Raw genomic sequence first — 27,397 nt, 5'->3', positions numbered from 1 at the left:
ATAATTTCCGCTTATATAGATTTTCCGCCATTTTGAATTGTTTGAAAAACACTTCAAATCGATCTCTTCCTAGGAAGTTAGGGACCAATATCTAAAGTTCCCTCTTGGCAAAAGTTGGAAAACTTACTAAAACTGAGCTTCTATAAGGCAATGAATATTGCGGAGGGCGTGGCTCATCACATAAAGGTGTATAACATCTCAAGGGTTTCACCGATCACCACGCAACTTTGTAGGCATATGACCACACGTAATCTGAGGGGACCCCTCCATTATTGACCCCATCAAACAAAATGGGGGCGCTAGGGAGCTAATTTCTTATCTAGGCCTAACCGCCGTATCGATTTTTACTAAAATTGGTAGATATGTAGAACAGGGCGCCTCAAGGTGACTGGAGAAATTTAACTCTAATTGGCAACTGGGTGGCGCTATAACAACAGAAAAATGCTTAAAAATGGTTAAAATGCAACCGATCGCTGTGGCTCCCCCTGTGGACCAATGTTTTGTTTTTGTTTTTTTTTTTTAATTTTTGGTTTGACTAAGTCATGGCATGGTATGCTGTACATAATCACGAAACTGTCAGTGTTCAGTCATTCTACCAGTGCGCCCCACTTTTAAGTCAATACAAAATATAAACACTTTAACTATCTGCCTTTCAACGTGCTCCATCAACTACTAATGTACAGTTTTAGCCCATTAACTATCCCACTATTATCAATGGTACTACTGTACTTTCAATAAAGCAATCGTACTATCAAATTCACAAAAACTCTCTCTGAATACATTGCTCTTCTTCATGGGTTCAGTTGACTATTTAATCTGATATTTCCTACCTGTATCCCATACACACACCATGTGAAACTGTACATGGGTAACTGTGCACTCAATGGGTATGGACTAGTATTTAGTATGTTTGATATTTGCTGTACAGACACCGATGCGCTCTGATGTTGTACGTCAAAGCATAACCTTTGTCTGGCCTGACACATCCATTTTATATTTTATTATTGTGAACTTTTGAACAAACTAGATGTTAATTTATCCTGTTACCCTCTTAAGCACTGATGTAAGATGTACGGTGGAGCCTGGGTGATTGCTTTCATTATTGCATACATTTTTGATATATTGAAATACATATGCCTCTAGTGTTTGGGTTTCCAAGAACATACAAGTTGTAACACAGTGCATTGTAGAGTGGTTCGATCTTTCCTGGGTGTCCATTAATTTACTTCAGTTTGGTCATTAGAGGAGATGTGGGATGGGAACCTCCTAATGTCAGGCATAAATGTCAAATGCTTCAGCTTTGGAATAGACTTGTGAAGACGTCGGATCACAGACTCACTAAAAAGATTTTTAATCGGGACATCTCCCACTGTCATCCCTGGGCTAATGAGCTGAAATCATTATTTTATTTGAACAGTTTGTCATTTATTTTCCAGAATAATTTAACCTGTGATATTCAGGAGATTAGGATTGAAATGTTTCGCATCTTTAGAGAAATATGGTCTGTTGACATATGTATAAACCAAAACTTACTGTCTCATAAAGAACAGCTACAGAGTGGAACCTTACATAAAGTATAACTGAAAGACAAAGATCCCTATGTGCACAGTTGCACTCAGGGATGTCACCATTAGCCTTAGAGACTGGACAGTTTAACACCACCCCAGAGGAGGACAGAATTGATTTGTTGTGTAATTTAGGTGAAGTTGAGACTGGGGTTCACTTTTTGTTTTACTGTCCTGCACATGAAGACATAACTGGAATATTCTTTTCAGTAAGATTACCTCTATCTATGTTGATTTCTTTTTTCATTGGACAATCATGAAAAATTTGAGTTTTGTTTCAGATGAGGAACCTTTGTGTTGCTGAATTTCTTTGCCAGGCCTGGGAGGCAGAGTATTCTGTTTCTGGACTGAGTAGCTAAATAGCATGTACTTTGGATTGTTAGTGCAACATCATTGTAACGGGCTGGGCACATGTAAGTGTGCATGACACAGATAAAAAAATCAATCAATCATACATTAATCCAGGTGTCTACACGTATCAAACACTTAATTTAAATGCTTTTTAAGACTTTTTCAAGATACTTATTAAACAAAATTTAAGACTGATTTGTGGAAAAAACATCTTTTTCTTATTCAAGCATTGCAGGTTAGTATCAAGTATACATTCGGCTGCGTGCAGAGGTAACTTTTATGCAGGAAAATCGTTATTACAGTGAGTGAGTTAGGTTAATCTACATTTTGCCAATGTCTGATGCCCAGTTCAGACCAAAGATTTGCAATGAGGCAAAACTGTTTTTAGAACGTTGCAGAGAAAAGTTGCAGCGGTGTGAACTGGTCGGTCTGAGCTTGACTCAAGCCGGCTGATGGTATCACCTGCAACTCAGCCGGTCAAATCGTGGACGACTGGTTTTAGAACATAAAGCACATCATCTGTCTTGTAGTGACGTCTGCTGGTCAAGTCAAAATGAACAAAAGACAGCGTGTTCGCTTGCTGCAGCAGGTGCTCCGTCCCCGCCGAGCCCTCTGTTTACATCCTCACAATGTGCTGGTGTTGGACGGTGGGTCGCTGCTGCTGCTCGCTGTATGTACACACTATACACACACACATTATCATCGATTGATTAATCAATTTTATATCATTGTGGCGTATTTCTATGAATTCAGTCCATCTGATGCTCATTTTGTTTCTGTTTTTCTGCAGCTGTAGCCAGTATCTCACTATCACTATCCTCATTCATATTTTAAGAAGCTACAAATTATATTCAGCCACAAAATAATCCTGAAAAGTTGCAAATCAGAACAGAAGCACAGAGAGTTGTTGCATAGAGATGATACACCGTCTCATCTAGTTGCATTGGTGTGAACTGGCAGGTTTTTAGAACATTGCAGAACGGCGTGTTGCAAATAGTCTCGTCAAGACCCTTTGGTCTGAACTGGGCTGAAGTAAAAAGATAGTTTCAGGTTCAGTGGTGGGTTTAAAGATTTGTAACATCAGATGTGGATTTTAACACAGAAGAGCTGAACTCATTCTGACAAAAAGAAAACTAAAGATCGACAAAGGAAATTGGAGCAAATGTTTGTGGCAATTAAGACCTCGCAAATTCAAATTAAGACTTTTTAATGACTTTTAAAATCTGATAATTAAATTTAAGACATTTTACAACCTTTAAGGACCTGTAGACACCCTGATGGTTGTTTCATCTATTAAAATATCAGGTAACAATTATTACAAAGTTCTTGTACACCAGATAAATCCTACCTGCACATTCAAAGTGGACTCGTGTGGGAAGACATCTGGTGTGGTCAGCGTACTCCAGCGCGCAGAGAACAGCCGTCTTCTCTCTTGGCACCGTTACCATCAGCACCAGTAACGAACACAGAACATTACTCTCCATCACCTCCACAGATTTATGGAGTTCCTATAAACAGGCAGGAGGACAGAGTCACTGTGTTGCTCCAGGAGACGGGGCTGGGCAATACCGAGGAAAGCAAATACCGGTATCACAATATTTATGACCTAATACTTCGATGTCAATATTGCAACGATATTATCTGGTAAATTTAGAAAATTACATCATAATACGGATATAATAGCATTATCTTTGTCACAACTTTTTAACAAACAAATCAGAGTGCCTCAGTCTAACTGTCTGACACTCAAGGTCACAACAACCACAACTACTGACAACAACACACAACAACAATGAAAACTCTGGCACCTTAACAAGCTTCAGCTGCTGCTTGCGACCAGCAAAGGCGTTGAGATGTTGGCTGAGGGGGTCCAGAAGAGTCCGAACATCCGTCTGCATGTTGCTCTGCTCAGCCAGGCTGCTTAAGGGAATGAATGGGGGAATGTTGTGACGGCTGATCCTCAGCGTTGGTTTCAGGTCCATCTCCAGGTTGTAGGTCTCTAAGTAGACACCCTCGTAGCCCGTAGACACAGACACGCACAGACCTTTGCCTTGACGGGTCTTGATGACGTTGTACCCACCTGAGTGACATCAGAGGACTTAGATATACTAATGAGGAATACAAGTTTATAATTGGATGGAGAATATGACATCTCATTGTCAAATCTATAATAAATGGGTGAATGCCATAAGAAGACAAAGTAATACAACAACTTGTGTGTACCGATGATGTGATGAGCATGCAGGAGGTCTTTCAGCTGTGTGTGTCTGGCCATCAGACGCAGCAGTTGTGAATTCTCAGAGTCTTCATCCATTGCTTCTTCTTCTTCATTTGCACACTGTTTGTCCATCACTGCCCTCAGTTTCTGGAGATTCTGTTGCAGGATGGTGAAACAAACACCAATGAGAAAACACAGAAGACTGTTTTTTGTAGGTTGGTCAAAATCGTTCAGTGGTGGAAGAAGTATTCAGATTCTTTACAAGAGTTAAAGTCCTATTACCACACTTGGGGTTGGAACAGTATCAGATGTTCACAGTACTATAACCATCTCAGAAAATCTCACAGCCTCACAGTATACGGTATAACACAGTTAATATTATAAATCAAAATGGTCCTTAAAGAAATGAAAACATAATGTTTTTTTTTAGTTCAACGGATGCTTTATTATAATTGAACGTGTTTCCTGAATTTGATCCAACCTGTCACCTGTGTAATCGGCACCCAGCATCTCTTTTCCACTCATTTTGGACATGCCCAAGGATGAGACATGATGAGAGATTTTTGAGACATTTTCATGCATGTGTAATAAAACCACAGACCCAAAGCCACAGCTGGCAATATTCAGTGTGGCCCGAAGAGATCTGGGTCTCACCAGTGCTTTGGCCTTTTCATCATTGTTAGCGAGATGTCTCATTCTGCACACTTGAAAGTCTAACCTACCCCTCTCTGATGTCATGGCTCAGTTGAAGTTGGAAAAGCTCAGATGTACCACTCAAGGATCAGTCAATCAATTCGGCATTGATTCCTGGACTATTACAATAATGTCTATACTTCAAGAAATCTGATTTAATGCCTATGTGTGCCTATTTCTTCATTTCACTCCACTCTGTTGCTGTTAATTCACTTACAATACCCGATTATTATCATTGGTCTATCTTGACTAAATTATGTCTATTCATTAAGTGTATTTAGTGGTGTTCATTTGTTTGTCTGTGCAGGCCAGCCTTGACAAGGGGCAGGGTGGGTTTGGATGTTGGATGTTGTGTATATAATCCATGTTTCTTGTTTGTTCTTAAAAAAAAATGATAAAAATAACTGAATAATAATAAAAATATAATTGAACACTGAAACCATTTATTGAATGGACGTATCTGTAAAAAGTCTGACAGATAGTGGAGAAGAAAGAGGGGCTTGAGTATATGTAGGTAAGATTCTCCATCCAGCTGCAAGGTTTTTTAAATACCTTAGATAAGGAAATGAATACTGTACGATTCCCGTCAATTTTCGTACAAAGGACAGTATACAGTTTGTTTTGTAAACTGCTTTAACTCTAATGACACTGTAAGAAGACTCTACTACAAGTAAACATCCTGCACTGAAAACCTTACTTAAGTAAAAGTTTAAGTATTAAATGGATAATAAGAATTCTTGTCGACTGTTACACTCATCAGTATATGCAGGTTAGATGGGGGTTGGAACCATTTCATGTTAGTAACGAGTATGACAGGGCGGCATTTTGTCTTCTTTTCTTTTTAATGTATACATGGATGACTTGTTCCAACAGCTGAATGCATGTAATACAGGATGTAAGGATGGCAATATTTTAATAAATCATCTCGTGTATGCAGATGATTTGGTAATCTTCTGCCCTTATAGTGCTGTTGAAGATTTGCGCTAACTCTGGTGCTGATTTTGACATCAAATATGATGCAAATAACAACATTATGATTGATAGAAGTAAAGATGACAGAAAATTCCTGAATTCTACTTATATGGTGTTGCTTTTAAAGTGTGTAATGAGATTAAATATCACAGCCATTTCATTGTCAGTGATTTATCTGATGATAAAGATATCCACAAGCAATGTCGCAAGTTGTATGCTCAAGCTAACATGCTTGCTCGCAAATTCAGCCTGTGTGAAGTTAAAGAGAGGTCTTTTTGTACCCCGCTGTATACTGCCCACTTGTGGCACTCCGATAGGAAGACCAACATGCAAAGACTTCATGTGGCCTATAATGATGGAATGAGACTGCTTCTTAAACTTCCACGATGGTGCAGTGCCAGCCAAATGTTTGTAAATGTCGGTGTGCCTACTTGTCCTGCTTTCATACGTAATCTTATACATCAATATATGTGCAGGCTCTCTGTCTCAGAGAATGGTAACATCCAGGCTTTGGCCAATCCTGAGCTGAGCTCTGTCAGGTTTTCATAGAGACTGTGGGGCCACTGGCTCTCCAGCTTGTTTGTGGGTGCAGTTTATTGAATTTTGTCTTTTTATATGAACTTGCATATGAATGTAGTTCAATCTAATCTTGGCGTGTCTAAATGTAGTCTAATCTTACCACCCCTGAGTAGATATGCTGGCATTGACACACCAAACTAAAGTGGAAGCTACTGAAGCTGCTGCTTGACAACAATTTGCACAGTGTTCACTATCTTTAAATGTGACCACAACAAGTTCTAATCCTTTTCTGGAGAACTGTATAATGGTCGGGGTGGAGAAGCCCTTTAAAGCTGCATTTTACATGAAGGGGGCTCCTCACTGTTTAACTTTACCCTGAAACCTGACTCCTCTTAGCCGTCACAAGAACATTTAAATTAGGTGCGCAGAGTCATCCAGTGGGCCAGATCAGACCCTTTGGCGGGCCGCCTCTGGCCCCCAGGCCGTATGTTTGACACCCCTGGTCTAGAGAGCTGCAGGTTGCCCACCCCTGTTTTAGAGGATGCACTGGTGCAGCAACAAGTCTGGGACAAAATAACTTCACAGTAATCACTGTGACGTAAAGCTTCAAACTGTTATCAACATTTTGTTTTAAATGCTCTGAGCAATAATACAACACATATTTGTAGCAAACATGATGTTTCCAAATTACAGCTTTAAGCTCATGAACACACCAGAGTCAGAAAAACGACTTTCCAACTTGGCATACTGTACCATACGAGGGGCACCTGAATGCATCATACATCTGTTCCATGTAGGTGTACCTAATAAACTGACAACTAAGTGCATGTCTATCCAAATAAAGACCAGTTGTCATCATATCTCGTCAAAACAAATTTCCTATCAACAAATAAACGGTGTGAACTCAGCACATCATCCCACCTTGTGTGTCTCTATCTCCGCCTTCAGCTGGTCTCTCTGCACCATCAGCGCCTCAGCTTTAGCCCTCAGCTCCTTCACACGACTCGGCTGCTGAGTTTTACGGCTTCTTGCCTGAACTTCCAGCAGACTCAGGTGACTTAAAACACCTGCGGAGGAAGAAACACTAACATTAGATTAACTCTAAAACGACAGAAATGACAGTTGGGTACCTAAACTGTCGGCTTGCTAACAGCTAGCATTAAGCTAACGGAGCATCACAACAAACTACTCCTAGCTATCTTAGCAGATAGCTTCCCGTCAGTCCGAGTTACCTTTCGTAGACGCTCCCTCCATGTTCCGCAAGTATTTTATGTACTTTGTGTTAAATAATGTGGCTTACGCAGACAAGAATAGTCGCCACAAGTTGCGGGTATTTTGATTTTCGCGGCTGCTGCGTCACAATTGTAGCCACGCCCACCGCTTCCTCAACCCCGGAAGAGAATTCAAAACAAGTTGTGATCACATGGAGCATGGACCGAGAGATTAGGCAGCTGGTATGTGATATAAATGCTTTTTGATCAAAACACAAGAGATACAAACTCAAGAGATTATATTGTATAGAGAATGAGCACATCATATTGTGTGTGGTTCTTGGTTTTAACCGTAAAGAAGTTATTTTTAAACTGACGTAGTGCTCTTGAATGTCTCAGTAAGCAGCATGGTGCCACTGACAGTGCGCCTCACCCGGATTACAACAGTGAGCTGTGCAGAGGTGAGTCATGTCATCTCAGTTTTCCATACCTCTGTAAGTGTACTACGTTTCTAGACGTGATATTACCTTGATTTTATTTTATCAGTTTGTATTTCCATATATTCAGTGCAGTTCAGCAGCTGTTGTCACAGATTTAAGCGTTACTAGGTGGGGGTCAACCCTGTGTTCCGGAGTGCTGTATCTCTTGATATAAACTAACATTGTGAGAGATTGGTAAGGGGTATTTTCACAGTTTAAAATGCAAAAGAATGAAGGGAGATGAAGGTTTCAAATGCAACTTGAGTGGTAAAAATCAATCAATCGTGGAGATATCACTGTCTAAAGTCAAGAAAAGTGTCTGGTAGTGGTTTCAGTGAGTATAACATCAGTAGACTATAAGCTGTAGGTGGACGATTTTAACATATTGATCCAAGGAAACATAAATTAATTTGACTGTAAGAAAAACATTACAGAGAACATAAAACCATTTAAAAACTCTCCTTAATGTGTTATATTAAGAGCATGTTGAGCTGGGGACACAGAATCCTGGACACATAAACACTCACCACGAGTTGCAGGAGTTTTATCTTCCTGTGCAGCCCATATTTGTATCAGCATCATTACTTATTTATGACTAATATAGCTAATATTACAGCAGCAGTGTCTTCAAGTGAAGCAAAAGACACTTTAATTGATATTCATTAGACATTATTGTACATTGTGCTGTTGTATTTGGGTTTGAGCTGAACTGATTCGTCAATTAATGCATTAGTTGAGTTGTTTTTCAAGTAGAAATGCCAATTATCGTCCAGCTCCAGCTTCTCAACTGAGTTTCTCTGTTTTAAATCACTGTAAACTGAGAAAGACCACAACAAGACATTTGAGGATGTCAAATTGGGCTCTGGAGCATTGCAAAGGGCATTTTCACTATTTTCTGACATTAAGACCATAATTCAGTCAGGACCACTTCAGTCAAAGACATCTTTATTTCTATTTGTAGTATTATATTTGGCAGTATGGCTCTGTTCTGGGGACTCTCTGGCTTTCCTATGCCTACGCAGAAAGCCTGTTTCATGCTCCCACGTGGAAAGCATAAGGCGGAGAGAGCACAATTTTCTGTCCTTCCATGAGGAAAGCCTGAGGCAGAGAGAGCACACCTCTCCACCCTTCCACGCGCCTACTTGGAAAGCCTTAAAGCGGAGGGAGCACATCTCTCCGCCTTTCCACGCGCCTACTTGGAAAGCCTTAAAGCGGAGAGAGCAAACCTCTCTGCCCTTCCATGTGCATACATGGAAAGCCTATGACAATGCCAATGACAAAAACAAATGACAATGATAAGTCAGACACAGCATGAAAAAGAAGAGCTGGGGTGGAGGTGGGTTGCAAACAGTGTTGGGGAAGTTACTTTTAAAAAGTAGTGTTTGCTCGTTACTCGTTACTTCTTAAAAAAAGTAATCCTTTACTTAGTTACCCTCTGTGAAAAGCAACTTTTTACGTTACTCGTTACTTTTACGTTACTTTTATGGTGCTTGACTTTGGGTAGAACCCCATCTCATTTCCTAAATGTGAAAAAATCCGAGTTTCCCCACTGGTATTTACCACTTTGGTGATAAAATAAAGATTAAAGAGTGAGAGTTAATTTGTGTTAACTAGGCTACATGAATTTGTTACATGACAGATTACTACTACTAATAGCCTATTTGCCAGACCTGCTGCATCACTGAATGAGGAAAATATTAATATTCACAGACACTATCTTTGAACAAATAGTGTCATATTCATGAATAAATCATTTTCTGTTCTGTTATTACGTGTGTAACTGTGAGACTGTGTTTGTGTAACAGACTCATACTTTGCAGTAAGCTACAGACCTGTACGAATAAATTAATTCATTTTCTCTTCTGGTATGGTATGGTATGGTAGGTGCTTTATTAACCCCTCGGGGGGAAATTTCAATGTCACAGCAGCAATTTAAAATACACAAAATAGGAGCTGCTGCAACAGGCTGCCGTTCACACAGCGCCAGGAAGGTAGGCGGGTTATGATTGTTCTGTTTTCTGTTAACACAATGCTGCATTTTATTGATGTTTTGGGGGTCGTTTTGATTTCCTTTGAGGTTCCAGGGTCGTATGTTGCCCATGTCTGAGGTCTGACTAGCAAGGTTAATGTTACATTAAACAACACTTACCCAGCCATACAAGTGCAGTTCGCTGTCAGTATATAGTTGGTCGACTTGTTCAGAATCGCCCAGGTCTTGTACGTTAGTTAACGTTACTGTTTTGTGTCCTTGTCGCTGGCTCGGCAGTACTTCGGTCCGTAGAGCACAAAAACCGTATTCAATATCTTGGACATGACTGCAAAGTACAAAATTATACACATCAAGGGATTTATATGCCTTGAGATTTTCATGCATATAAACGCCGGGTTTCTCCACAAGATATAAAAAAATGTCCGGCCACTATAGCTTAGGCCATTTCGTTGGGTCGGTGACCCACTGACCCGACATTAAGTACGGGTCAGGAAACCTCACTCCGTTGCTAATTGTTAGCTTATTACAATAAGCTAACCTGTCTTCGGTTGACAAACCGTTAAAATAATCCGAGGAGGCGTGTGTATCTTCCATATTCCTCATACGATTCTTGATTTTTACCGCTCCTGTCTGTACTGTTGACATGGCAACTGTCACAGTTCCTGCCTAGTGCGCAGCTGAGGCAGACAGGCAGTGTCACCGTCAAATCTGTCCCCGGGAAAAGTACCGTTGTGCCCAACTGACAAAGTAACAACGTTCCGTTACCATATTTCAGTAGTAACGCGTTACACTACTTTTTACCCAATAAAAGTAGTTACGTTACTGTAACTTTGTACTTTGTAATGCGTTACACACAACACTGGTTGCAAAGCAGCAGAGGAAGCAGCAACAGTACGCAGACCAGAGCAGTTTAAATAGGGCGCTCTAAATGAGTTTGCCAATTGGTTGCATAGAAAGGAATCACGTGATCTATCAGCTGACTCCCTTCAATCAGTCAGCTGCTCCATCAGTTGACTGGGCTGTTTGAGATGAGCTGATGTAGCTGGGATGTGAGCTGAGCTTGACATCATATCCTGCCTAAACTAACACTATGCTCAGAGCTGATTTTCATATTAATCATCTGTAGTTGCAGCCCTAGTTTGGGGATATGTGACGATAAATAATAACTAAGAAGGATTATTTTCTCTGTGAATTATTCTGTGTTTAAATTATCAGCAAAAACTTCAAACAGCTTATCACAATTTCCTTGTGTCGTAAGTGACATCTTTACATTGCTTGTTTTGTCTGACTAACCGTCCAAAATACAAGATATTCAGTTTATTATCATACAAGACGTAAAAGGCAGCAAATCCTCACTTTTAAGGAGCTTGAAACAGCATATTTTTGTTTTGTTTTTTTGCTTTAAAAAAGACTCAAAACTCAAGTAATGTAATTATTAAAATAGTTTCTGATTTACATTTTTGATCTTTAGTAATCTCCAATTATTTGTGTCCTCATGATTTTATAATGTTATGAAAGAAAACATTTTCATATGGGCAAAGACACGGAACAATCACAGCATAATTTGGGTAAAAACTGATTTTTACTATCTCGTCACAGCTGGCTGTAACAGTGGAAACATTGTAAATCTACACCCATTTGTTGCTTCTGACCTTGAGAGCCGTCACAGATTGGTTGCTGCTGTTTGTCTTTGTGCTGCAGTACACACAGAGGCAGTAGATGGCAGAGTAGCAGAGCTGACCTCCTCTGTGAACCTCCCATTTCCAAACCAGTAGTCAGTATTTTTGGATCAGCACAAGCACAAGGGGGGAAAGTTGACACAGAAGCTGTGTGACCTCGGCTGTCCACAGACTTAAGGTTGTCTCATGTTACGGTGCTTTTCTGCCTCAGACTGTTCCATTTAACTGTCGCCAGCGAGTTCACCTTTTGTCTGTCTGATAGGGAAAGAACACAAACCTGTAAAACAGCTCAGGGGACTTCAGAGTTTATCTCTAAACCTGTCAAGCAAAGTGATTCATATTAAAAGTGTAGTTACACATCAGGCTGCAACATGCCAGCAAAGCTTACACTCTCACACACATATTTAATCAGTGTTTTCACTTCCTTTCTCCAAGGCCGCTGCACTCTCCTGACTGATGGGTGTGAACAAAGACATCTCCCATCTGACTGAATGTGCGTCTGCAGGACAACTGAACCTTCTCCGACTGACACTTGAAGACAATCACCATGGACCCGTCCAACCAGAAGCACTTCACGATTGTAGACTATGTCATATTTGGTGTCTTGCTCGCCGCCTCTATGGGCATCGGGCTGTACCACGCTCTCTCAGGTGGGCGTCAGCGCACCACTCAGGAGTTCTTGATGGCCGACAGGAGCATGAGCTGTCTTCCTGTCTCGCTGTCGCTCATCGCCTCATTCCAGTCCGCTGTGGCGATTATTGGCGTACCGGCAGAAATCTACACTCACGGCACTCAATACTGGTTCATCGGCTGTGCCTACATCCTGGGCCTCCTCATTCCTGCTCATGTTTTCATTCCTGTCTTGTACAGACTGCGGCTCTCCAGCGCTTATCAGGTATCATGAAGTGGTTTTATTGGGTCTAAATGAGTTCATATTTTGGGTGTGTATCCTTGATGACAATTATCATGTTGTTTTGTTTTACAGTATCTTGAACTGCGCTTCAGCAAAGCAGTGCGTATCTGTGGAACTTTGACCTTCATCTTTCAGACAGTAGGTTCAACACTTCACATAATAAAGTGGAGATGCACCAATCACACGTCTTCTCTCCCAATAACAAGTTCCATACCTCGACTCAGGGTATCTGCAGATACCGAGCACCATTTTGACACAGTTGCTCTCTTTTCCCCCAAATGTAAAATCAAAGAAAGTATTTGAAAGAAAGAATTTGGTCAGTTTTGTCAGGTTGTCATATTTCAGTTATAGATAAAATTTTCATCCAGTTAAGTCAAGTAATCATAACGCAAACCAAAATACCACTTATGTGATTAAATCAAATGAAACTGAGAGAATCTATGTAACTGTTAGGGCTGCCCCCGACTAAGAATTTTCTTAGTCGACCAATAGTCATCATTTAGGGCCATTAGTCAACTAGTCACCTGCATGTTTATGATATTAATGTAATTATTAAATGATATTTTTTGGGCAGGGCAACACAATGGTTTGAGTTTAAGGTGTGAGAAAGAATAGTATCAGTAACATTGTTAACACTGTGCTACATTACAGAGAAATACAAAGCCGTACTGATGAACCTTCATTAATATAGGCCTATATTTTATCTACAAGTGCACATCACACACTGAGCGAGCCGCCTGTTAATGACGCTGTGGGCTAATGGGCATGTAGCTACATCCATGTTTCAGATGATACGTCATGTTTGTAGTTGACCAATGAAGATGAGTTTACATATCACCTTGGGTTCGTCCTTCACCTTTTCAAAATGATCCCACACTTTGGATTTCCTGCCCGACATGTTATTAACTAGCCTGTGGAATAACCGCAGGTACCAGTCCTGGAAATTAACCTGACTCCTGTCTGACTGCTGAGCGTGGACACTTCCTGTGTCTGTCCTATCAAATTAAATTCCCACATGGTCCAGTCAGATAGGTTTTGATTTATTTTGACAAAGCACAGCTCCTAATAGAGTTTCATGTGTTTTTGTTTGTGTGTTTGTTTTTTCTGCAACTAAGGGACCAGTAAAATCTTGCAAATTACTGAAATTTCTGGTCGACTAATGTTTGGTCAACTATTAGGGGGCAGCCCTATAGAATTTACTTAATTTACTTTGTTAAAGTTTATGTAATTACTGTTAACAAATTCTATGTATATCAAATATGGTGACCTCACTTAAATAAAGTTTATGTATTTACCATATAAAAAATGTAAATATAAAACAATATTTTTACCATGCATGAAGTTCATTACAATGCATGACTCACATTATTTAGGCCACCTTTTCTTGTAATCTCCTTTGGAAATCATGAGTTTGGTGGTCAGAGGTCAAAGGTCACAGTGACCTTGTCTGTCTCATTCTTGTGAATGTGATATCTCAAGGACGCCCCAATGGAATTTCTCTTAATTTGACACAAATGTCCACTTGGACAGAAGAATAAACTGATTAGAATTTTGTAGTCGAAGGTCAAGGTCACTGTGACCTCAAAAAACATGTTATTGGCCATAAATCAAGAATTCATATGCTTATCATGACAAAACTTCACACAAATGTGTAATAGGGTAAAATAATGAAGTGGTGACATTTTATGTCCAAAAGGTCAAAGGTCAACTTCACTGTGACATCATAATGTTCTGCATAAAACACTTTGCTGGCCATTACTTGACGTCATATCTCAGGAACAGAAGGGGGACATTTGGTCAGATACTGAATTGGTGACAATCTTGAACTGTGCTGATTGTATAGATCTTCTGTGTGTGAAGAATCCATGTTTTCACAGACATGGATATAAACTTGTAGAGAGACTTGACTGGTGCACAGAGGCGTGCGCGTGTGCGTGTGTGTGTGTGTGTGTATGTGTATGTGTGTGTGTTTTATCTTGTTTGTTGATCAGTATTAATACCAAAATGTAAAAATGACAAGATGGGGTTTTTGCTGCTGGATATATGCTGCACTTCTTCCTGGAAAGAAACAGGTCCCTTTGGACAGAGCCAGACTGGCTGTTTCCCCATGTGACGCTCAGCTAAACTAACTGGCTGCTGCTTCATATTTCGTGCTCAAGAGAGTGGTATTAATCTTCTCATTTAACTTTCACCAAGAAAACAGGAGTTTTTTTTCCAAAATGTCAAACTTTATCCTAAATAAGTTCTGATACAAATCCAGTGGACAAGATTGGTGCAAATGTAAAAAAGCCTTTAAGATATTTAATTTCCCTACACTGTTTATGAAGTAAATCATGATCTGATTTGATTTGTCTCTTACTCTGCAGGTTATTTATATGGGAGTTTGTGTGTATACTCCTGCCTTTGCACTAAATGCAGGTGAGAAAAGTTCATGTATTTCACAGTGACTCAGTGTTTTCTATAGATGAAATCTGTGGTTCATTTTGTTGCTGTGTTTTCTTTCAGTTACTGGATTTGAATTATGGGGAGCAGTGCTGGCAACAGGACTAGTGTGCACTTTGTACACAACAATAGTGAGTTATAAAAGGTCATTTTCATACAGCATAACGTGATACTCCTACTATTTGAATATCTGCAACACATCATGTTGTGGTTTTGGTGTCATAACAGGCCTTGTGTTTCTGTTGACAGCTCAGGAGTGACTTTATCTCTCGGCCTCAAAATTAGACGCAGTGAATTTCTTTTACTGACAGTGTTACTTACATATATCTAGTATTTGAATAAAGCATATATAAGCATGCACCAGATTCATTTCCAATGTGTCTTGTCTGCTCCTCACAGGGTGGTTTGAAGGCTGTCATCTGGACAGACGTCTTTCAGACTCTTGTGATGTTCGCAGGGCAGCTGGCTGTCATCGTGGTGGGGGTGCTGCAGACTGGAGGAGTGTCTGAAGTCTGGAGGAAAGTCTATGAGGGAAACCGCATCTCTGGCCTCGAGTGAGTCCATGCTGTAGTTTGTGTGGGAGAATGACCAGCAGCACGAAGGGATGAGGGAAGCTGTACACAAACACGTCATGGGAATCAGTTCTGTAAATGCCACTATCAGTCCTTGATTACAAAGGGCCCTGACACACCAAGCCAGAGGTTGGGACTTATTTTATTTTTTAGCCATTGAGCTCTTTAGCAAGCAGCACAGTGGTGCAGTGGTTAGCATTGTCGCCTCACAGCAAGAGGGTTCCCGGTTCCAATCCGGGGTGGGGGAGCCCTTCTGTGCAGAGTTTGCATGTTCTCCCTGTGTCAGCATGGGTTTTCTCCAGGTAGTCCAGCTTCCTCCCACAGTCCAAAGACATGCAGGTTAATTGGTGACTCTCAACTATCCGTAGGTGTGAATGTGAGTGTGAATGGTTGTCTGTCTCTATGTGTCAGCCCTGTGATATTCTGGTGACCTGTCCAGGGTGTACCCTGCCTCTCACCCAATGTCAGCTGGGATAGGCTCCAGCCCCCCCATGACCCCTAACAGGATAACCTGGTACGGAAAATGAATGAATGAAACCTGTTAGAGTGAAGGTATTAAAGTATTGTCTCTGTATTGTATTTTCTCTCTTGTGCTCAGCCTGAACCCAGATCCTACAGAGAGACACACCTTCTGGACTCTGGGGGTTGGCGGGGTTTTTCTCATGCTGGCCCTGTACGGAGTGAACCAGGCTCAGGTCCAGAGATATCTCAGCGCACGGACAGAGAAAGAAGCCGTCAGGTATGCCCACTGCAGATTTTCAATGTGTTTTTTCATTGAAATCTAAATGTGAAAGAAAATAATTGAGTCTCTTAAAACGTATTTCAGCTCTCAGAGTAGAGCAGGAAAGTAGAATGAGAAATATCCCATGTTTACTATTTGTTGTTGACTGTGCTGTGTGGACTGTGAACACGTACAACAGGTTCTGTGTGTCAATTCTTTACAGCCTTTCTAGGACTTTTTCCTTTTCATGTAAGCATGCGTCCCTCTGCGCTCAGCCCTCTGTGTTTGCATGGGAAAAAACACTGAAGGTCCTTAGCAGATGAATTCTGATCACTTTGATGGTCCTCTGACTTTTCATCTTGTGCCATCATCAGGTCAAAATTTCATTTTTCCAGTACTTCTGTTTAAGACTAAATACTTGCATTCAGCTCAAAGCACCTCAGTGTCTAAATACAGCCTCACAGAGCCATTAGCACGGTTGTAGACTCTTTAAAATGTCCACTTTTGTTGCAACCAGCAGCTCTATAGGTGGCTCTGTTGGTCGGTCAGTCAGCCACAAAAGTTTTTGCCCTAGGAGGCCAAAATTTGGGATGGAGGTGGAAACTGTATAAAATAATGGATGTAGCCATCGTGATGTCACCCACTGGTTTGTAGCCTCCTGTTTTGAGGCCTTGAATCCAGCATTTTTGTCTTTGGACAATGGTGTCTATATTTGGACCAGGCCCCCAGGAACGCTGCTCAGCCTTGCAGCAGTTTTTTCCCAGGCTCAGAAAGCATTGTCCCCACAGGCCACCATTGTAAAAGAGACGTCTGTAAACCTGTTGACAGGACGCCTTGAACTGCAAACAAGGTCAATTATGACTTTTTCTGTTATGAATGTTTGAGCCATGGTGGTTTTATATTCATAAAACTTTCCTCAAGCCGAGAAAAGTGATTTAAAAGTGAGTCTATGAGCCAAGCGGGAACCAGTGGGCGGGGCCAGCAAGAGAAACACTATTGCGCATATTCAGTCGGCCACATACCATGGACGTACCCTGGAAGCTAGAAAACTTTTTTGGTGTATGTGCCAGGCAAGCAACTCCATTGTAATAATTAGGCGCCATCTTGGCTGCTGGTATCTTGTTATTATTAAAATCTATGGTTCAAATTAGGGAGAAAACGCCTTACTTTGCAACCAGGTTATGTGCCCTTAAACTTGCAATATTGGTTGGACACGCCCTAAACGCACTTGCACCACACACTTTATACCACTCTATATTTATTAGCATTATAGGTATTACATCCCATAACGTTTACCATGTTCACCATCTTAGTTCAGCGTTTTTAGTTAGCTGTTTTTTATTATTAAAATCTATTATCTATCAATCTGTTTGGAAGACAGGGTAGAGCTAACCCTAAGGCTAGCTGCTAGCTTGGTTACAGCACTCATCTATACAGTCTATGGGTTAGCACGGTGCATTTACAGCTATAGTTCACTGTGAAAATGCTAATGCTAGTTTCTGCTAGCCAAAAACAGGCTTAAAACCATCAGAACAAAATATGCTTACTTGAAAAAGTGAATATCTGACTCATTAGAGGGTCTTTTATTACAACCAAACGCTAAGCTAGACTTTTTTAGACGATCAAATGTGACAGATAACTTTCATGAAATGCAAAAACAGCGACATTGCGACAGCTACCCCTGTACTACCCCCCCTGAATCTTGGGTTACATGCTACATCGCCTAACCAACAATGTCACTGTGGTAGCAAATTGTCAATGAATGACACCCACTTTTCACTCAAATTGGTTACGCCCTTGTTCATGCATAACTTTCAGCCTTAATGAAATTTAAACGGGTGAGTTTTATAAGTACTTAAAACCCTGTCCTGTAACAAAGAAAATGCATAACTTCTAAACACAAGTGAGTTGATGCATGTGCTTACATGGTCGCAGCTATTCTAACCTCATGCTTAGTAGTACATATGGTGGTCGCAATAAAATGCAGAACTAATTGAAGGGATCCTTATCAAAATGTTCATGTTTATTTTGAAAAATTAATATTGACTGATAAATAATTTTTAGTTATTTTAAAAATATTAATTGGCATGCAATGTCTGGGAAGTTCTTTCAGATTGTCTACAGGTCCTTAAAAAGTCTTAAAATGCATTAAATTCAATGTTACAACAATAAGGCTTTAAAAGTCATTAAATTGTCTTAAATTTGAATTTGTGAGGTCTTAACTGCTACAAACATTTTATCTATTTGATTTGTCCATTTTTTAATTTCATTTTGTGAAAATGAGTGAAGCCTGTCTTGTTTCAAATCTTTTAAAAAAAACTATAATACTGTCATTTTACTTCATACTTGCACTTACCTGTTGGCAAAATGTAGACTGACTTAACTCACGCTAATAACCATATTCCCACTTAAAACTTACCTTTGCACAAGACCACATATATGCTACTTACCTGCAATGCTTAATTAAGTAAAACATGATTTGCCCGAAAATCTGTCCTAAAGTTGGTTAAAATGTGTCTTAATTAAATTTAACTGTCTGATACCTGTAGACACCCTGTCAATGCAAACCACCACAATAACGAGTGTTTAGCAAAAATAAAACCTGATCTCAGACGTGACCACTGTAACTATGTTTCTTCCTCCCTGCAGGTCTTGTTACATGGTGTTTCCCTCCCTGCAGCTGGCTCTGGCTCTGAGCTGTGTGATGGGACTGGTCATGTTTGCACGTTACTGTGGAGAGGATCACTATGACAAGCTGGGCACCTCTTCACGAGATGCGGTGAGTTTCAGTGTGCTACTTCCGAGCTATAACGGATCGTGGGTTTAGTTTGCAGGATAAAAATTAAGATCATTGAAAGATAAGTAAACACCCTCCAGGGCATGTAGACTTAACAGCAAAACAACAGCAGCATGGTTACATAGATTATTATCTGGTTTGCTGTCAGATTTGTGTTTCGTTGCTGGCGGCTAATAAAGTTTTGCAAACCAAACAAAGGGTTTTTTTTACGACGTGTTTTCTCCAGATGGTGATATACTTCGTGATGGACATGCTGCAGGGTCTGCCTGGACTACCTGGACTCTTTGTGGCGTGTTTATTCAGCGCAGCTCTCAGGTACGAAACTCTCATCAAGTGTCAGTCTATTTATAGTTTCTTCATTAAACCTCACATTAACCCCTTCATGTCCCAGACGACATGCACATGTGAGGTTCATTCATTGACCATTAACTGTCAATAAGACTTTAAGGGAATTTCTCCAAATTTGACACAAACATCCACATAAACACAACAATGAACTTATTAGATTTTGGTGGTCATAGGTCAAAGGTCATGGTCACTGTGACCTTGTCTGTCTCATTCTTGTGAATGCGATATCTCAAGAATGCCTTAAAGGGGAACTAATGCAGCCTGTGAGCATGCGCCATATTAAATGATAGGGCACTCAGACAGCGTCAAACAATGTCAAAATACGTCCACTAAAAGTGCATTTTTTTCACACAGATAGGCTCGGATTGTTAGTATAATTATCCGACGACTAGGGGTGTAACGGTACACAAACATCACGGTTCGGTACGTACCTCGGTACACAAGTCACGGTTCGTTTTTTTTTTTTTTTTTCGGTACAGTAATGAAAAAAATAGACAACTATTAAGTATCTTTTACTTATTGGTAACCTTATTAAAACATACCACCACAGCAGTTAACTCTTTTTACACAATTTTTGAATGAAACAAATTTATATAAAATCCTGCTTTTTCACATTGTTTGAATGAAAATAGAAATATAAAAGTGAAAAATAAAATCCTGCTGTTTTTTTTAACACATTTTTTGAATGAAAAATAAATATAAATTTCTGCTTAAACAGTTTTACTCAATTAAAATAAAAAGTATAGTGCAGCTGGTCAGCTTTAAAGCCTGCTCAGATTCAGTTTTACTAGGAACTTACTTAGCTTTCCCACTTTGTTAAAGTGCTGTAAACAAAACATGCTTCAATATCTAAAGTGCAGCTTAAACAATTTTACTCAACTCCAATGGCGTTGATTATTTCTTTAGCGCGATGGTCAGGGAAACGCTCCTTCTTTTTAAACGATGACGATATCGTAGTTTGCACCAGATTGCTTTTTCTAGTCGTGCCGGTTAACGTTCAAACTCGGGTGGTGTCGCTTTAGATGCGTTAGCATGTCAGACGTGTTTCCAAGTACATACCCGACCGCTGTTCTGCAGTGTCGGCACACTGCTTTTGTCTTGTCCGCTTGTTTATTTCCATTTTCGTATTTTACCCTGAAACCAAAGTGTTCCCAAACGGAGGACTTAAGGTTTGCGGGTCGGTCTCGGTGGGTCTTCAGGTTCGTCAGGCTCACTTGCCATGTTGTCAAAATGCGAGAATGCACTGCACAAAGTGAAAGCGGAGATTTACGGTCGGACTCGGTCCGTCACTCAATTAAGTCTGTCAGGGAACTAGATATATTAAATGGTTCGGCTTGCAAAAACGGAATTAAAATAAAACAAAATAAAATAAAATAATATCCTGCGCCCAATAATTCGGTACAGGGTCGTGCTGAACCGAAAGTCACGTACCGAACGGTTCGACACAAATACATGTACCGTTACAGCCCTACCGACAACATAACGGAAAGGAGAAATGAACATCTGTGTTTACCTTTAGCTGGATTCAGACATGTTCCTCTGCCTGTTGCTGCTCCCTCTCTCTCCTCGTCCGCTCTTCAGTTTCAATGAGCTCTGCGTCCGTGTGCTCCGTGTTCAAATAAATACGGGCGGTCATCAAATTCAAATGGCTCATCCAGATCCAATTGGTCAAAATCGGATAAAAATTCAGCCATGACTACTCCAAACAGAGTAACTCCTCGCGTTTGTAAGGTCACTCCAGCGGTAGCTTCCTGCAACAACTCAAATCTCGCGAGACGTGAGATTTCAGATCCAGACTTTCACTCTCTGAGTGTTTTGACTTGCCACAACAAACATGTCCGAATTTTCACCCGATTTTGACCAACTGGATCTGGATGAGCCATTTGAATTTGATGATCGCCCGTATTTATTTGAACACGGAGCACACGGACGCAGAGCTCATTGAAACTGAAGAGCAGACGAAGAGAGAGAGGGAGCAGCAACAGGCAGAGGGACATGTCCGAATCCAGCTAAAGGTAAACACAGAAGTTCTTTTCTCCTTTCCATTACGTTGTTGGATAATTATACTAACAATCTGAGCCTATCCGTGTGAAAAAAAAATGCACTTTTAGTGGATGTATTTTGACGTTGTTTGACGCTGTCTGAGTGCCCTATTATTTAATATGGCGCATGCTCACAGGCTGCAGGCAGGTCAGCCCTAGCTTCATACTGGAGAAATGTCAAATATTGAACATCCTATCACTCATTTAGACAAAAGCAGATCGGAAAATAGGGCCCAGGTTGAAAAAAACATTAGTTCCCCTTTAATGGAATTCCTTTAAATTTTATGATACGATAAATGATTAGAATTTGGTGGTTGAAGGTCAAAGGTCACCTCCCAAAACATGTTTCTGGCCATAACTCAAGCATTCATGAGAAAGCTTTTATTCAAATCTGCCTGTTGCCTTCTTGCTTGTCTGTCACTGTGAGTGTACAAAAGCCTTTTTAATGTAGCTATTTTCTCATCTTTGACATTAGCTTTCAAATGCTGCGATGATTTGGTACTTAGAACGAGTTCAGAAAGTGGATGAATTTACATTTGATTGTACGTTTGATTGCATGTATGTATTTTAAAGATGTCAGTAATGACATGGACACTATATTTCTGCTCTTCCTCTGCAGCACCATCTCTTCTGCTTTTAACTCTTTGGCCACTGTGACAATGGAAGACCTCATCAAACCACATTTCCCCGCCATGTCAGAGGCAAAAGCAACCCTGCTGTCCAAAGCTTTAGGTGAGCTCTCTGAAGCTCATCACTGCACGATACAGAGCTGCATATTAATGTTTGTTGTAAGGTTTAACTCGTGTCTCGTCTGTCAGCTATGTCCTATGGGCTGCTGTGTCTGGCCATGGCTTATCTCACTCACCTCATGGGTGATTCAGTTCTTCAGGTAAGCTCACAGACGTAAGGGTGAAATTATAACCAACATTTCTCACTAAATGTGCACTGACATGAGTTGTCATTTAACTCCAGGTGGCTTTGAAAATCTTCGGGATGGTTGGTGGTCCCATTCTGGGTCTGTTTTGTCTCGGGTTGTTCTTCCCATGGGCAAACTCCACTGTAAGTCAAACCTCATCAAAACAAACAATCCTATTTGCAGCAACGGTTTTCCAACATTTTTGCAAATTAAATATTGTTCACCTGTGGCCTCTCATCACAGATTACTGTGACTTTTTGGTCCTTGTTCCCACATTGAATTCATGTGTATAAAAGCTCATCTCCTGCTCCCTGTGAGGCTGTAGTTGAAATTAATCATTGAGCACATCATTTACATGCTCCGTCTTGATTCAGCAGTTATTGTCCGACAGGCTTAACAAATAGCCCTCAGCGTGCCATGGTTTAATGGCACCGTACTGAAGAATTAGTGCCACCAACTGTTTATTTTGATGTGGTTAGCTCCCAGTATTTACAACAGTCTAACAGTGGTGAATGAAAACATACATGAATTCGCATTTTGTTTTGCAGATTTTCTGGTAAGTAGGGAATACTTCTTCCCATAAAAGTCTATCTATAAATCAGTTATTCATCCCGTGTTTCACTGAATTCATGAAGAAAACCTTTTTTTTCCTTACATGCCTTTGATGAACGAAGAATCCACGAACTGAGAAAATTCTTGATGAATTGAAGTTTTGTTTGCAAACTCTTACAGAACTCATGCAGTATAATCCAAGTCCCATTTATCCAGTCGTATGCTCAGTACTTCCCAAACAGACAGACCTTTGGGACAGGGAACAGAACTAAAAGCGAAACTTCATCTCTGCTCTCGTCAAAGCCAGACTCCATTGACATAAACGGTCATTTTACCAAGCTGAACTCAGGGGCTGCTGGTCTACCACTGCCTTGATCGGTAGTTTGTTTGTGTTATCGTGTAACTTTGGTGAATCAGAACAAACCCTTTAAAACACCAAAGTCACACAATAACACAAACAAGCTCACTGATTGAGGCAGCGGTAGATCAGCAGCTCCCGTCTAAAGCAAAGTCAAAATGACTATTTTTGTCAATGTAGTCTGGCTGTGAAGAGAGCAGAGATGAAGTTTAACATTCCACTCAGTTCCCTGTCACAAAGGGCGTCTGTTTGGGAAATACTCAGCATAAGACTGGATAAATGAGACTTTGATTGTACTGCACAAGTTGTGTGAGAGTCTGTAAACGCCCTTTTAAGTATGAGAGCTGCTAACCCTCATAGCAGGATATTGTGATTAAAACCGATATTATTGTAAAAATAAACCTTAACTTAATGTAGTTAGTTAATATCCCACCCCTATCTGTGTTAAGTCTTAGTTTTCCTGTTGTCACCAGGGAGCGTTGACAGGTCTGGGAGCCGGTCTCGCTATGGCTTTCTGGGTCGGCATCGGGAGCATCGTCACTCGTAGCTCTGGCGCGAGACCGCTGCCGCCCCACTGCAGAGCCGTCCTGCTGTCAGACAACACGACTATTGTCATTCACACTGCACTCAGCAACATTACTCTGAGGTACACAGACGGCACAGTGTGTTTTTGTTTTCACTGTGGTCATTTCACAAGTTAACCACCTCTCTGTTCCTCAGCCGACCCTCTGGACTGAGGAGATTTTATTCACTGTCCTACATGTGGTACAGTGCATTCAACTGCTTCACAGTCATTCTCATAGGCCTGATTGTGAGCTTCCTCACAGGTGAGCATGTTCCTACATCGTCACCTGCTCTTTATACATTTACAATCAGTTTTACAGCAGTTAAATATGTTTATTTTCTCTGTAGGTCCTATGAAAGAAGATGATGTGACACCAGGAACAATCTATCCCTTGTTAGGGAAACTGCTTTGTTTTCTACCTGAACACATGAAGAAGAAGCTCTGCTGTGTGACTCCTCTGGGACACACGGTCAGTAGATAGATAGATAGATAGATAGATAGAAGGAAGACAGGGTGAAGAACATAGCTTTTTAGAGGCTGTTTTGAAGAGGTGTGTTTTGAGGGATTTCTTGAAGGAGAGTGAGAAGGAGTCTCTGATGTCTTTGGGAGTGAGTTCCAGACGGTGGGAGCAACAATGGAGAAAGCCCTGTGTTGTAAACTCGCAAATGCTAACATGCTAAACTATGCTGAACATGGTAAACATTAAACTGGTAAAAAAAAATAAGACACAATTGTCATTGTGAGCATGTTAGCATGTCGTTAGCATTTAGCTTAAAGCACTGCTGTGCCCAAGTACAGCCTCACACAGCAGTTAGCATGGCAGTGTTAGCATCTTCACAGCTCATGGTAGTTATCACATGCTTCCTGCTTATTCTGTTTTAAAAGACCAGGGGACGGTTTCGACAAAGCACCTTCTCCTCTAGTTTTCCCTAAGTTTTCTCCTTATCTTGGTCTTATACTTAAGGACACAGAGCACCTTAGCAACCAAAGTAAGGACAAAACATCAGGTATCCCTGACTGCATCATGGCTGAAATGATGGCGATAAATGAGGAAAATGGCATAGCGAGAAGAGTGTTCTGCAACCAGGAAAACCTGATGGACATTCTTAATGATGATCAACTAATTTTGTACCAAAAATATGACTGGAGGTCAATTTATAGCCCTATTAAACAAGAATTGTGCAAATTTGCAGGAAAGCCCAATCAGTTTTCTTTCAGCATTGGCAGTATAAAAACAAAATCGGGGAGTGCAGCAAAATGCTGCCTACCTACTATTGTTTATACAGAATGTGCCTTTTTCGGGGCAATGGGGGTGTGAGCAAGTAACAAAACGTGTAGCTCAGCGTGTAATGTAAACAGTGACGTGGGTGGAAAGCCGCGGCTGGTCAGTCCTTCGGTTCTCTCGTAAGTCGGCCCGTTCTTCACCGTCCCCGTCATCTGACAGTTAATGGCCTCTTGGTTTGCGATGACAAGGAGGGCGCGCAATTCTTTGTTTCCTCAGTTGCTCATCTTTACAGTGTCTGTCAGGTGTGTGTTTCCCTCTTGCTACTAGCTGCTCCCTAATTCCTGTTATCAGCTGTTTCCTGTTTATCCACCGCCAGTGGGTTGCACGTGCAGCGTCATCAACAGCTCCTCCCACAAGTCTTTAACAGCCCCTCCCGTTGCGGAAGGCCGCCTCATTCTGTTTAAACTAAAAGGGTTCCACCAATATGACTACCCTATGAGGTGGAAAATTGGGCACCTCGGATCAACTCGCCAATCCGGCTCTGTGTGTCTAAACGCTCGCAGCTTGCCGTCAAAACAGCCCAACATTCACGGAAAATCTGTCAGTGTAAAAGGGGGTTATGATTTGTATCAGCGCCTGGAGTTGGATCACTCAATCAGTTATTGGCGGGGGTTTTTTATGTACGAAAATCAAGAGTGTGCCACAACATTCACCAGGTTTCAAATGCCCTCATCTGTCCAAACATTGCAATTTCCCCTTGTTTGCTCTTATTTTCAGATCAAATTCTTTTATTTAATTCCTCTAGAAGTATGATTTTTTTTTCCTCCAACCAGATTGGTTTTCATGTCTACTTAACTTCTGCCTTTTTTTAACCATCAGAGAGGATACTTATGTGCGACAACAGGTAGCCCAGGCTACCACAAGCGCACAAATCTGTTTTTGTACGGTAAATGATTTAATGTCTTTCCTTGACTAAGGAAACCGGTGCCACACCCCTCAGTAATTTGCTCAGCTAAGGAAAAACTAAACTTTAAGTGTCAAACTTAAGGAGCAAATGTAAGGTGCTTTGTGCAACAGGCTAGTGTTAAAGTCCTAATTATGAATACTTGATGAGATTAAATAATCTGTGCCTCTATATTTGCCTTTTAATTATCTTTTAAATTTTTCTTCTAGCTCTCAGCACAGCAAAGGCCTCCACAACACAAAGAAAGCAACGGACTGACCCACTCACAAGACGACAGAACATCACATGAAGAGACGGACAGGTTTCTTCCTGAGGCTCACGCATTTCTTGTGGAGCATGAAACAACTGTGTGATATCACAGTTTCACATCGGGCTGAAAAACGGTTAAAAAGTCTTTAAACAAAGCTCTCGGACAAAAAAAAAAATACTTGTAGGCTGGTTTTGTTATTGTTATTTCTTATTTTGTTGCCTTTGCTACATGATGGAAGTAATGTGAATTTGTACAGTCGAATGCTGCAACGAGGTCAATGCTAAGCAATGTTCAGTCGACATGAGGTTTGTTTTTAATTCTCCAGAATAGACTTTAGAGCAGCTGATCTTATTTGATTTTACAGATACACAAGTTTGATTTACATGCAGTATTTATCAGCTTCAGGTATGATCATTGACTCACATTCAGTTGGTCCCTTGATTGTGTAAAAAAACAACGCACTGTACGGTTTAATGAGAATTATTTGAGTCTGTTAAACCAGTGATTTCCAACTGGTCCAGCCACGGGGTCCAGATTTCACCTTAGTCATTAGTTCAAGGTCCATACTAATTTATTCAGTCATATTTGCGTTTAACCACGTCGTCGAGCTAGTTCGCCATCTCTGTTCAGTAGCTGTCTGTTAGTCACTCACTCTACATCAGGAAACAGCACTTCAAATTAAAAGCTCTGTGCCAGGAATTCACGGTACTTTAAAATAAAGTGGGTTTTTTTACAGACTACACATTCTCAAGTTACTTCCAGTCCATTCAGAATGGACCCGCAACCCATTTTTGGACCGTGACCAACCAGTTGGGAACCACTGATTTAAACTTTAGAACAACGAACAGTGTCTTAGTTTTCCTTATATTGGCATTAATTCCATACTTGACACATTGTTTAGTAGTACTGCAGCTGTGTGAATGATATGTCAAGCTCTGGTGAGATGATGGTGCCTCATTTTTTAAGAATGTATGAGTGACAGCTGTCTGTATTTGCAGCTGAAACACTGAAACCCCCTTTTTCTAAAAATGATTAAAGATTTTGTATTTATCTTT

The 27,397-nt window shown here is 40.7% G+C and overlaps 2 protein-coding genes across 2 annotated transcripts in view; one reads left to right on the top strand and one right to left on the bottom strand.

The window, feature by feature from the left end:
• Nucleotides 1–7,707, bottom strand: part of cenpo (centromere protein O) — a 9,253-nt gene extending 1,546 nt beyond the window's left edge. Inside the window, exons 1-5 of the mRNA XM_033643368.2 lie at nt 7,551–7,707; nt 7,240–7,385; nt 4,140–4,290; nt 3,725–3,996; nt 3,265–3,424 (exon numbers count right to left, since the gene is read on the bottom strand). Coding sequence (XP_033499259.2) covers nt 3,265–3,424; nt 3,725–3,996; nt 4,140–4,290; nt 7,240–7,385; nt 7,551–7,572 — 751 coding nt within the window. The 5' untranslated portion in view covers nt 7,573–7,707. The remainder of the gene's footprint in view (nt 1–3,264; nt 3,425–3,724; nt 3,997–4,139; nt 4,291–7,239; nt 7,386–7,550) is intronic.
• Nucleotides 7,672–27,397, top strand: slc5a6b (solute carrier family 5 member 6). The gene is made up of 17 exons (XM_033643367.2): nt 7,672–7,772; nt 7,929–7,990; nt 12,113–12,572; nt 12,663–12,728; nt 14,957–15,008; nt 15,096–15,163; nt 15,432–15,586; nt 16,203–16,343; nt 18,975–19,104; nt 19,349–19,437; nt 22,132–22,244; nt 22,331–22,401; nt 22,485–22,571; nt 23,812–23,984; nt 24,059–24,165; nt 24,251–24,372; nt 26,302–27,397. Exons 3-17 carry the CDS (start codon nt 12,225–12,227, stop codon nt 26,443–26,445), a joined length of 1,866 nt encoding a protein of 621 aa, XP_033499258.1. The 5' UTR covers nt 7,672–7,772; nt 7,929–7,990; nt 12,113–12,224; the 3' UTR covers nt 26,446–27,397.

This window comes from Epinephelus lanceolatus, chromosome 15 (genome assembly GCF_041903045.1).
Source record: "Epinephelus lanceolatus isolate andai-2023 chromosome 15, ASM4190304v1, whole genome shotgun sequence".
NCBI lineage: Eukaryota > Metazoa > Chordata > Actinopteri > Perciformes > Serranidae > Epinephelus > Epinephelus lanceolatus.
This window is presented reverse-complemented; position numbering and strand designations above follow the sequence as displayed.